We start from the raw sequence: 13,003 nt of genomic DNA, 5'->3' as shown, positions 1-13,003 counted from the left end.
AAGACATCACACATAACATCTTGTGAACACTCTTTGTTTTACCAAAATTGCTGCCAACATTTAGAACCAACAAACTCCCCCTTTGGCAAATTTTGGCTAAAACATATATTTGTCCTTTTTGTTCACAAGAAAACTACCAGCAGTTAAACAACAGTTTAAACAGCAGCAGAAGCAACACAATTACTAGCTATAGTTACTAGTAATACACACATGCACAAGGGTGCTTATCCTCCCCCTAAATCTGTGCAACAAAAACATAATTACTAGTTATGGATGCAACTAGTAAGAAAAACAAATGCCCAAGGGTACTACTTCTCCCCCTAAATCTGTGCATTCATCTCCTTTGATAATAACAGCACCTGTAACCACAACACCTGTAACAATCAGAATGTTATTCTGACATCTGCTTCAACATCACCACCTATGCACCACCACATCAGACATCCCTTTTGACATCTGTAAACAGAACAACATTCTGTTTAACAATAGTTATCCATATGTGCAGCCACATACATCTTCTCACAGCTCCAGCTCCACATAAACACTTCTCCCCCTTTTAGTCAAAATTGACCAAAGGTGACCAATTAGACAAAATAAATGTCAATTAGCCTAGCAGAGAATGTCGGCACAGATGTTATAACATTAAAAATGTTAAAACATAATAGTTAGGCAGTACAAACCATCATCATACACATCTGTGATAGTTGAGATAATGAACAAATCCATGGAACTCATTAAGAGCCCAAATATTACATCAACGCATCAGTAAGGACGGCCACAAAATACAAACATTTCAACAAAAATAAAACATCCAAGCTTCCAAAACAGTCATAACAGCATCCAGAGTAGCACCCAACACACAGTCTTCATAACAGGGGGACCTTTACTACTCAGTCTGAGGAAGTAGCATCTTCTTCTTATAAACACCTTGCTAAAATTCTTGCTATTTTTGTCAGAAATATCCTCTGGGATATTAGCCACAAACTTCTTCACAATACCTTCAAAACATTGGGGCAATGCACTAACTGTTTTCATCAAACCAATAGACTTGATCAATTGCATAATCTCCTTCACTTCCACAGCCTCCTTTCCTAGCTCCCTTTCAACAGCAACCCTCCTTTGAATGACAAACTTCCACTTGGCAGCACCTTCTTCCAGATGGAAAGAGATGTTGTCTAAGTGCACAGCTGCCTCTTTGGCTAGGGACTTTTTAATAGCCTACCTTTTAGCAGGAGAGATGTCTGGGACATCGTCTTCGACATCCTCTTCAGAGTCAGAACTTTCTCTGCCTTTCTCTTCTTAATCTCAACTTTACTCCATGATTTGGAGGGTCCTACACCAGCAGTCTTCTTCCTAGTTCTGGTTGTCAACATCTCAGCTACAATCTTCCCTTTTCTGGTCTTCAATTTCCTAGCAACACTTGGTTTTACATGACGAACCAAGGTGTCCTCTTCTTCTTCTGAACTCTCTTCCTCCAGATTAATAACATTCTCAGCAGTGTCATCTTCCTTATCTGAGCTTTTTCCACTCCATATTAATTGCTATAAATTCTCATGGATACAAATCCATAATTTCCCTCTTAAACATTCAAATTGATTAGCATCCAAAGCCTTTGTAAATATGTCAGCTAATTGCATTTCAGTTTTAACATGCTCCAGTGCTATGACTTTCTCTTTCACAAGTTCTCTAATGAAGTGATGGCGAATATCAATGTGCTTTGTCCTACTGTGCTGAATAGGATTTTTAGAAACATTTATAGCACTCAGGTTGTCACAGTACACTGTCATGACATCTTGTGTGACATTGTATTCTGTCAACATTTGTTTCATCATAACCAGTTGAGAACAGCTACTTCCAGCTGCTATGTATTCAGTTTGATATCTAGCACAAACACCATTTTCATCTTTCAAATGTGTAGGAGCAGGTGTCCTTTTATGATCTACATTCTCCATGCCAACCTTCTTAACCTTGTTCTTGGCATATTTGCTTTGAGATAGAAAAATAGACTATTCTATCTGATTGACTTGTAGCCCAAGTCCAACAAGGTTCATCTCAACCTTAGACTGCATTTGTCTAACAACATGTTCTACCATTTGATTTGACCTCCACCAAACCCAATATTATCCATGTCTATTTGAGCCACTATGAGCTTTTCTCTTTCATTTTTCACAGATATGATCTTGTCAATACCTCCCCTCTTGTAACCATTGTGAGTGAGGAACATTATGAGTCTCTCATACCAAACCCTAGCAGCTTGCTTCAAACCATAGAGGGATTTCTTAAATCTGTACACATGCCTTTTAGGTTGTTTAACATATACTTCCTCTTTCAAGTAGCCATTTGAGATCACTTCCCTTGATCTAGTTGTGACCCTTTTACTTGGATCTCTTTGAATGAGATATTTGGGATGATCCTTCTGAACTCTGATGGAGGGTCCTTTGTTGACTTTGTCAGGTTCAGCTTGAGGAGGTTCATTCACCTTTCTGAGAAATCAGCTGGGGATCATTTAGAGATGTCTTAACATCGTCTGAGACATCAGTCTATTGGTCATCAACCACATCATTAATAGATTCCATCATTATTTTGATTCTGGAATTAAGGACTTTATATGCTCTGCTATAGCCCAGAAATAATCTTTTGGGATCCATCTTCCTTCTTTGTTCACTTCTAATTTTGATAACTTGACTTTCCTTTTCTCCTTAAAGTTTTAGACAAAGATCTTTGAAGACTTCAAACACATCAAATTTGTTTCTTATAAAGTTGATCCAGGTGTATCTGGAGAAGTCATCCACCACTACATATGCAAACTTCTTCCCACCAAGGCTTCCCACCTGCATGGGTCCTATCAAATCCATATGGAGGAGTTTCAAACCTTTGGAAGTGGTGTCATGTCTGAGTTTCTGGTGTGACATTCTTGTCTGACATTTCCCACAGACTTTTCTTTCATCAATCTTCAAGTTGGGAATTCCTCTAACAGCTTCAACAGATATAATCATCTTCATACCTTTAAGATGCAGATGGATCAATCTTTGATGCCATGTCTTCACTCTTTCTTCTTTGACTAAGGTACCCTTTGAAGAATAACCAATTTGAGAACTCCACATGTAACAATTGTCTTTGGTCCTGACTCCTTTCATGATCACTTCACTTTCTTTGTTAGTAATCAGACATTCAGTTTTAGTGAAGTTAACATTTAGACCTTGGTCACATAGTTGACTGATGCTTATTAGATTTGCAGTCAAGCCCTTAACAAGTAGGACATTGTCAAGGTCAGGAACTCCAGGGCAATCCAGCTTACCAATCCTCTTGATTTCACCCTTTGCTCCATCACCAAAGGTTACATAACTCATGGCATGAGGATGAAGGCCAGTTAGCAGGTCTTTGTTTCCAGTCATGTGTCTGGAGCACCCATTGTCAAAAAACCAATCTTCTTTGGTTGAAACTCTGAAGGAAGTGTGAGCTATTAGACTTGTAACATTAGTCTTAGGAACCCATTGCTTTTTGTTGACAGGTCTGTGATGTTTGGGTCTAGGTTGATGATGAGCAGGCTGAGGGTAACCATACAGCTTATAGCAGAAAGGTTTTATGTGGCCAAACTTTCCACAGTAGTGACATCTCCATTTTGGTGTTTCCCTCTCTGATGTCTTCCTTTATGATGGTGTGACATGTGATGTGACATCGCAGGTCTGCTATCAATATGGCTGCACTTAGGTTTGGATTTAGGTTTTCCACCAGTGTAACTGCGCTCAGCCTTAGATTCATTGAACCCAATGCCCGATTTGTCTCCTATTATTTGTCCAGTATGGAGAATCTTGTCTAAGGTGTCAGATCCATTGTTTAGCATTCTTACATACTTGGTCATCTCATCCAGTTTAGAATTCAAGAATACAGCTTCAGTTTTTAACTTGGAGATGGTTTCCACATGTTCTGCCTTCTCATTCTCCAGTTGTGCTATCACTTTCTTCTGGATTTCAACTTGTTGACTCTCATCTAGTTTGGCATTCAGAACCACTGCTTCTGTTTTTAATTTAGAGATGGTTTCCAAGTGTTCTACCTTCTCATTCTCTAGTTGAGTTATCACCTTCTTCTGGCTTTCAACCTGTTTACACACTTCTGCACTTCTGAGACACAACTTTCTGTAGGTAGTGGCCAACTCTTCAAAGGTTACTTCACCATCACTTGAGTCTTCATCAGAATCCCATCTTCTAGTCAAGGCAGTCATAAGATTTGCAGATTCTTCTGTTTCACTTCCATTTGACCAAGTGGCAGCAAGACTCCTCTTCTGTTTCTTGAGGTAGGTCCCACATTCAGTTTTAATGTGTTCATACCCATCACATTCATGGCACTGAACTCCTTTTTCTTCTTTGGGCTTTTCATCTGACCTTGTTCTTCTTCCAACATTGTTGGATTTACTGATGTCAGATGCGATGTTCTTGACATTAGCCTTAGATCTTTCATCCATCTTTTTTACTAGCTTGTTGAACTGTCTTCCAACATTGCTACATCATCTTCCAGATCTTCATCAATATCTGGACCACCTTCCTCCTCTTCCTCCTCAGTGTTTGACTTGAATGCTATGCTTTTGGCTTTCTTTTCAGATCCATCACACATTCCCATCTCAAATGTTGAAGGGATCCAATTAGCTCATCAACTCTCATATTAGAAATGTCTTGAGACTCTTCTATGGCTGTCACTTTCATGGCAAATCTCTTAGGGAGTGACCTGAGTATTTTCCTCACTAATTTTTTCTGACATCTTCTCACCCAGGGCTCCTGAGGCATTATCAATTTCAACAATATTCATATGAAATTCATGAATATTTCATCTTCTTTCATCCTTAAACTTTCAAACTTGTAGTGAGCAGCTTCAGTCTAGACATCTTCACTCTAGAGGTGCCTTAGTAAGACAAATTGTTACTTATGTGGATCAGTAATGGGATCCATTATTTCATTTCATAACTTACATAACATGTCACCCATGATATGAGGATCAAGAAAAATAATGTGGGATGGGTGATTCAAGCCTATAAGAGGTGTTGGGGTGGGTCGGGTGAGCTCACATATTTTCAATGTGGAGTTACCACCACTCGTCCCCGCACCCTCTCATGGCATCTTTGGGTCGGGCGAGCTTACATGTTTTCCATGTGGAGTCGCCATCACTCGTCCCCACACCCACTTATGGCATCTTTGGGTCAAATGTGAGTTGGACTAATGATCCGAAAAATAACAAGTGTATTATTTTGCCTGTTATAATAATAAAGGGGAAATTCCCCAAATGTCGATCTCAAGGACTGCAAGTCAATATCGAATTCAAATCATCGTTCAATTAACAAAAACTATAGTTGGAGTTTTTAGATTCAGCTATAAAAATAAAGGCAAAAGAAAATAAGACTGAAAAAATAAGGGTTTGCAAGGGAAGAGGAACAATGTCAGGAAAGGTGTATGATTTGTCCCTGTAACAACTCTGAGTCACTATTGCATCAACAAATATCAATTACTATCAGTTCTCTATGGTACTTTCTCCCAAGTCCTTGGTGAGAAAACCTTTAATCATTTTACCCTAATTTCTATGTCCATAAAAAATTGTCGGTGAAAATAAGCCTTACTATATCAAGAATGTTGTATCAATCAACTGTTTTGTCTTTTTTTTCCAGCCCATTGACAAACATCTGCATTTGTTAAGTCTGATCAATATTATGAGTTGGGCAAGCTACCAGGACCCTTTTGAATCCTTTGTAGGTATATCCCAAAGATTCACCATCTTTCTGTTTGAACTTTAAGATTTCATACCTTTTTCTCAAAAATACTAATGCTGGAAAATACTCATTTAAGAAAGTTATTTCCATCTCTTCCCATGATGTAATACTGCCAGCTGGAAGAGAGTGGAACCATTCTTCCACCTCTTCAGATAAAGTGAATGGGAACATTCTTAAGTTATTTGCTTCATCAGTATGACCATCAATTTTCAAAGTAGTACTCATGGTCAGGAATCTCTGCATGTGCTTGTTTGCATCTTCATTAACCTTTCTAGTGAAATATTTTCTTTCAAGTTGATTGATTATGATAGGATGCAGTTGAAAATTTGTCACATTCACCGATTGGGACACACCTTTATGGTTAACCCGTTTTTCCTTCTTTTTTAGGTTAACACCTTTGTGGTTATACACCTCCTTTCTTGGTTTTGACGTCATTTCCTTGTCATATCAATCCCAGTTCCTTGACAAATTCCCGCTTTTTCCCTTACCATGTCAGTCCCCGTGCTTTGGTAAGCCTTCCTTTTGGTTTAAACACCACCCTCAATCTTTCTCTCTTTCAGTCTTAGTCCTTCGAACTACTGGGCTCTGACTTCCTAATTGCACTATAAGGGTAAGTAAGCACGGGGATGTGAATCATTGGCGAGCACTTTTCTTTCTTTCCCCCCTTTTCTCTCTTTGGTTTCAAGAATTACAAAGCTCTGATATTCTCATTGCACCATGAGAATATGTAGACATGAGGGTCTCAATCCTCCTTAAGCACTCTCTCGCTCTTAAACCCATTTTTTATTTTGCAGGTAAATAAAAATAGCAACACTCATCCAAACAAGAGCATTTAAAACGGTTTCCATGGAGTGCCATGGATGTGAGGGGTGTTAATACATTTCCCTCGCATAACTGACTTCCTTACCTGTTTCTCAGTTCCCCTTGGCTTTAATTGATATTTTCCTTTCCCTCTTTTCGAGTCATCACACCCCCAAACAACCTTTTGAAATTCCTAGACCGAAAACCAACATCCTCGAATCAGCTAAAAAAACACATTAAGATCAACACCCTCCAACAACGGCCTATCAAGCTCAGGTTCCAAAAATTTACAACAAAAGTTCCTTCTAACTTCTTCCTTGACTTCATCAACAGAAAATAAAGTTCCCCTGTCGGAATGAATTACTCCAATGAAATTCCTCCTCCATCTACCCTTGATTATGTTATGAAGGTATCTCGAGTTTAAATTCCCATCTATAATCCAAAGCTTCCTGGATTTTTGGATCAACATATTCTCATTAATATCAAGCCTTCTCCACAAAATTCCCAACTTCTTACTTCTCCTTGCAACAATACCCGTCACTTCCTCCTCCTTGCAGTAAGCCAAAAGCTCATCCATCTCATTAATTGTGTCATTTGCTTCCTCCAACTCCATATTGAAATGACTGAACACCTCCACATTCCACATTCTGAGTCTCCCTTTAATCAATCTAAGTTTCTCCTTGAGGATAAAATCGCTTCTTCCAACAACGCAAAGGGCCAACCACTCCTTTTCCACAAAACCAGGGAAATCCTTGTTTTCAAACCAACAATTGTTAACCTTGAAGGGTTTCGGACCCCAATCAGAGTTATTGATCGTAAGCCAAATGGGACAATGGTCGAAGATGTCCCGCTACCCGACCAATTGCCCCACGATACCCCAACCATCAATCAATCCACCAGAAACAAGGAACCGATCTAACTTGCTCATCGATCTCCCGTCGCCACTGAAACAACTGGATATGTTTCCTCTACAGGACATATCAATCAGATTAACCCCCTCTATAAAGCACTTGAAGTCCTTCATCTTAGAAGATCTGTTATGGTGGATGCTCCTTTTCCGTCATAGACAAAATTTCAGCGTCCAGGAAACAATGGGCAACAACGAGGGGATACCAAATTTAGCCTACGTTGTTAGACTAAACAGAAGTTGGTGCGATTGTGGAAAATTCCAGGCCTTCCGCATACCTTGCTCCCATGTCATTGCAGCATGCGCTTATACTCGTCAAGACGCTTACAACCATTTATCTGATGTGTACAAGGCCAACACCATCATGAATGTTTATACTCAAAGCTTCTCAGTACTACCAATGGAGGATTACTGGCCTCCATATGAAGGAGATATTGTTTGGCACAATGACGAGATGCGTAGAAAGAAGAAAGGAAGACCAAACAACACACGTATCAGAATAGAGATGGATTCCACAGATAAAATGATAAGAATATGTAGTATCTGTCGTCAACCAGGACACAACAAAAATAACTGTCCCAATCGAGGAGCATCATCTAGGTCTTAAGCTTTTTGTAACATTGTATTTCTGTAACATTCAATCATTATATATCATAAAGTTCTTGTTACAACGAGTTTCACAACAAACATCAGTACAAAACATCTGAAAACATAAATATTCTTAACTAATTACAACAATCAAATTAATGTCGTCTCGACCGAACATCATTTCCCTAGCATCCTTATCAGTCTTCATTCGCACCCAACCAAAGATACTGTCAAGTCTCTCAATACTTCTGATTTTTTTCCCCTTATGGTATTTTCCCAATCTAACCATCGAACCAGCTCCCTCTTCAGTTGATCGAACGTGGTGATGTTCCAAAACATCATCAGCATTTGAGGTTTGTCTCTCGCATAAATCACCTTTCCGTATCGGCGACGAACAGCAAACATGATAGCCAAATGATTATATGAGATGTGGAACAATTTGTCACACAACACATCTATTTATAAGACAAAAAAATGCATTTTAGGAGGAGTCTCCAATTGAATTGGCGACTCCTCTTAAAACCTACACATAGGCGCCAATTGGATTGTGAAAAAGTCCAACTTCAAGTGCCCATAACTTTCTCATAAAAAATCCAATGATGCAAAGTTTAAGTCCAAATTCATTGTCTTGAAAAGATCTACAACTCTTATGTTGAATGTTTTGTCATTTGAGGCTTTTAGGAGGAGTCTCCAATTAAATTGGCGACTCCTCTTAAAACCTACACATAGGCGCCAATTGGATTGGCTAGGGCACCTGCCCTAACCAATCCAATTGGCGCCTCCATTCAAGTTTTAAGAGGAGTCGCCAATTCAATTGGAGACTCCTCCTAAAAGTTGGGTATTTTGGGAATTTTTTTGAAACCAGGGGTATTTTTGGAATTTCCTTGAAAAACTGGGTTATTTTTGTAAAAAGACCATGATCTTACATTTTCTTCAAATTTATATGATTTTTTAACGACATTACATCATTCATGTTGGATATCTTACTTCATTGGCATTTATAGGCTACAGTGCGACAATAAATTTATAATATATTTTTATAATATATTAATTTTGATGTAAATAATATTTAAGTTTGTTTAATATTTTGGTATTAGATGAAAATCATTAGTGTTTATTTGAGTTGTATCTTTCTTAGATTTACTTCTTTGTTGAAGTTGTTTTGCGTTGATAAATGAGTTTTTGCCTTAGGATGTTTTTGTTTATTGTTCTCTTTTTGCCTCTTGAGTTTTAGAGCGAAAAATTCACCAACAAACGAAAAACACCATGAAAGAAGACCACTAAGAATTCTCCACCACATTCTCCACCACATTCTCCACCATAAGGCAAAAAACACTCACTCATATATCGGTTCAAATATAAAATAAAATTCTCAAATCAAGATATGCGATTATTTTAAGTTTATATTAAAATATAATATTTAACTTCATTTTATTTTTTGAAATTTAAATCCGACTCATTAAACGATTAATTAAAAAAATCAACTCTACTATTAGAAGAATTCGAGTTTGAGATATACAAGAGTACACTTTAATATACTTAGTCTTCACAATTATGCCAAATAAAAAAAAACTTTTATCTTTATATTTATCTTTATCTTTATAAACTGTATTCTATTTTTAATTAATTTAATTTTTATTTTAAATATTTATAAAATAATTAAAGATATGATATAAAAAATAATAAACCATCGTGTGAAAAATTGAAGTTAAAAGTTAAAATAAAACTTTAAAAGATATATTTGAAAGAAAATAAAACTACACAAAATTGATGTTTTGTCTTTATTGTATTTTTAATATGAATGAAAAAACATTATGAAGACTTGGATATTAATAGATGATAATCATAACGGCAAGGAATCACTGCAAGCGACTACTGGCTTTCCACAATCCAAACTCCATTTCTTTATAACTCTATTTTCCTATAAATGGATAGTCTCATCTGTTGCTTTTTATACTGTAAAAGAAACCTTTCAGTATAATATGGCTTCTTCTTCATCTACCAAAGTATCCATGAAGCTTCTCATCGACACAAAGAACCAAAAAGTTCTCTTTGCTGAAGCTTCAAAGTCTGTTGTAGACTTTCTGTTTAACCTTCTTTGCTTGCCTATAGGAACTGTAGTTAAGCTCCTAAGTGCTAATGGCATGGTAGGTAGCTTAGGCAATCTTTATCAGAGTGTCGAAAACCTCAACCAGAATTACATGCTGCCAGACCAAACTAAAGATATTTTGTTGAACCCAAGAGCTCAGAGCTCTTCAACTGATATCTCTGGCTTTCTTACCCAGAATGATGCCAATTCTGATGATGACCAAGGACCCAAGTTATACATGTGCCAAAATAAATGTAATTTTCAGGTGACATATGATAACCAACTTCGTTGTCCTTGCCGTCCCGGGTATGGTTATTGCAGCTGTACGATGAACAATGAAGTGCGATATGTTGGAAATAAGAATGTTGCTGAAAAGAAAGTTTCTACAAATATTAAGAGTGGTTTTGTGAAGGATGTTGTAACATTTATGGTGATGGATGATTTGGTGATTGAGCCAATGTCAACAATATCTAGCATCACACTTTTGAACAAGTTCAATGTCAAAGAAATTGGTACCTTGCAAGAAAAGAACGTAGAAATGGGAATGGATGAGGTAAAAACTAACTTCGTTATGTGTATAATTTTCTAATTTAGTTGTAATTTTGTAATTACATATTTTTTGTGTGTAACAGGGAATCAAGTTGCTTAAGGCGTCTCTACAATCAAAGATGGTGTTGACAAGTGTTTTTATCAAGAAGCAAAAGTGAAAACCGAGATGCAAGGAGTAATAAGATAGTTGTTTGTTTATCTACAAATGTTCTTTTTTTTCTTTTAAATAAGTCTTCAAAACTTAAGAAGATCAGACTGTTGGATTTTAGGTTTTATTTCCTTGTGATGTTTTCTATGTCTGAATGAGAACTATCATCTATAATATATTTTTCTATAATATCGTGATCCTATGTATTTTTTACTCAATTTATTTATAATAAAAATGAAAATTTCTATTATATAATTTTGATATATAAATATCTAGTTAATATCACTCATTTTTTATTTTTTTTTTGATAAGCACTTGTATTAAAACGCACAAGGGGTGCAACCCAATACAAAGGGACACAAATTACGATCCAATAAAATTATACGGATTAACAAACCATAACTCTCTATTAATATCTATACTCCCTTTAGACAATATAGAAAACCAATCTCTCCCAATTGATTTAATAATCAATAAAATCTCTACCACATTCCACATGAAATGTTTAAAAACCAAATTATTCCTAGCATTCAAAATGCTCCAACAAACCAAAGACCAAATAAAAGCGAACATAGACGACTTCACTCTTCCATCCAAAGAGTTTAAAAGAAATAGAAGCACATCTTCTCCGGAAACAATAGTATCACTCATTTTTGTTAAGAAACAAGATACATGTATAGAGTAAGGTTTGGAGCAAAGAAGATGAATTGCATTATTGAGAAGTAATGGCTATTATATAGCCTTACATCAGTTAAACGAATCAAAAGAAAAAAACCACCACGGAACAACAAGTCCTACAAATATGGATACTAGATAATAAAACTGAAAATTGAATAGGTCTCTTATTAACTGCAAATGAAACCACCCACTAACAATTAGCACTACATGCTAATTTCTATCCTCAACATCCTCCCTTAAATTGCAACTTCTCATTTTGACTTCTGACTTCTGGTTTGCAGTTTACTTCAATTTCAGAGCAAACACCAAGAGACTTTGGCAACTTCAAGAATAGTCTCACCTTCAATGATTTGGTCATAAGATTTGCAAATTGTTCTTGACTAGCACAATAAATCAAATTTACAATTCCTTCTTTAGACATCTCACGAAGAAACTGAAATCTGACATCAATATGTTTATTGCGACTATGCAAAACTAGATTTTTAAACAGCTTCATTGTAGAACTGTTGTCTGTTTGTACGTGGTTTTCGTGCGAACAATCTCTAGCCTTCCTATTGAGATTTATTTGCAGAATCGGCTACAGCGTCCTAAACTAGATGTGTTGAGTATATGGTGTGTTCTTGGTGAAGTGTTTGGATCAAGAAAAATTATAGGTAAAAATGCTTGTAAGAAAGGGTGCAACGAAAATAAACGGATAAAAGAAAGATAAAGACGTAAATAAACAAAACAAATGAAATGATTTGATAAGTTAAATGGTTGGAAAGTAAATGTAGAAACAAGTGTACATTTTTTGTAAGAAGTTAACTCTTTTGTCTTAGATGCTTGATACTTCAAGTGTTTTCCTTTTGCAATGTTATAAATGTCACCTTTAAAACTAGAAATTCAATCTACTTAAATAGTAATAAAAAATAACGGTTATGTGGTTGTTGTCCATTCACGATGCGCCACGCGTCTGGGCCTGTAAGTACACGTCCTTTGCAACTTCCCCACGTTCTGCTTAACCGATTTGTATCAATCCTTGCATGTTTCGCTTCGACTTCGACAAGATCACCCCCTCGTCGACTTTCTTTCAACCTGGCTTAGGTCCCTCCTGACTGTCGAACCGCTTTGATTGCATTCCTCCTGCTTCTATTTTTCTTCTTCGGCATGATCGAAATTTGTTGGTTAACAAATTGCCTCCCTAAAAGGTCAGTTTCGAACGAGAGACATTTCGACCGAGAAACTTGGCGTTTTGACTTTTCCAAATTTCGGATGGATGTCTAATCGTTAATGATGTTCTGCACAATGATGATTCCTTTCCGCGCCATGATTCCCCGGGAAAAACGCCATCATTAGCAACTACTTCCTAGATCGTGGGTTTTCAACTAACTCTACTAACTTTCCCACTACCACTGAATAAGACATCTGTCGTCAATCGACTGACCCTTGGTTGCCATTCTATTTTCCTATAAATATCACTCTTTCACATTCTCCATTTTTTCTTTCCTC

At 36.8% G+C, this 13,003-nt stretch overlaps 1 protein-coding gene across 1 annotated transcript; it reads left to right on the top strand.

The window, feature by feature from the left end:
- The first annotated feature begins 9,972 nt into the window (after positions 1 to 9,972).
- Positions 9,973 to 10,892, top strand: LOC127098097 (uncharacterized). Its single transcript, XM_051036598.1, has 2 exons — positions 9,973 to 10,693; positions 10,773 to 10,892. Exons 1-2 carry the CDS (start codon positions 10,034 to 10,036, stop codon positions 10,845 to 10,847), a joined length of 735 nt encoding a protein of 244 aa, XP_050892555.1. The 5' UTR covers positions 9,973 to 10,033; the 3' UTR covers positions 10,848 to 10,892.
- Positions 10,893 to 13,003: the final 2,111 nt, after the last annotated feature.

This window comes from Lathyrus oleraceus, chromosome 6 (genome assembly GCF_024323335.1).
Source record: "Lathyrus oleraceus cultivar Zhongwan6 chromosome 6, CAAS_Psat_ZW6_1.0, whole genome shotgun sequence".
NCBI lineage: Eukaryota > Viridiplantae > Streptophyta > Magnoliopsida > Fabales > Fabaceae > Lathyrus > Lathyrus oleraceus.
This window is presented reverse-complemented; position numbering and strand designations above follow the sequence as displayed.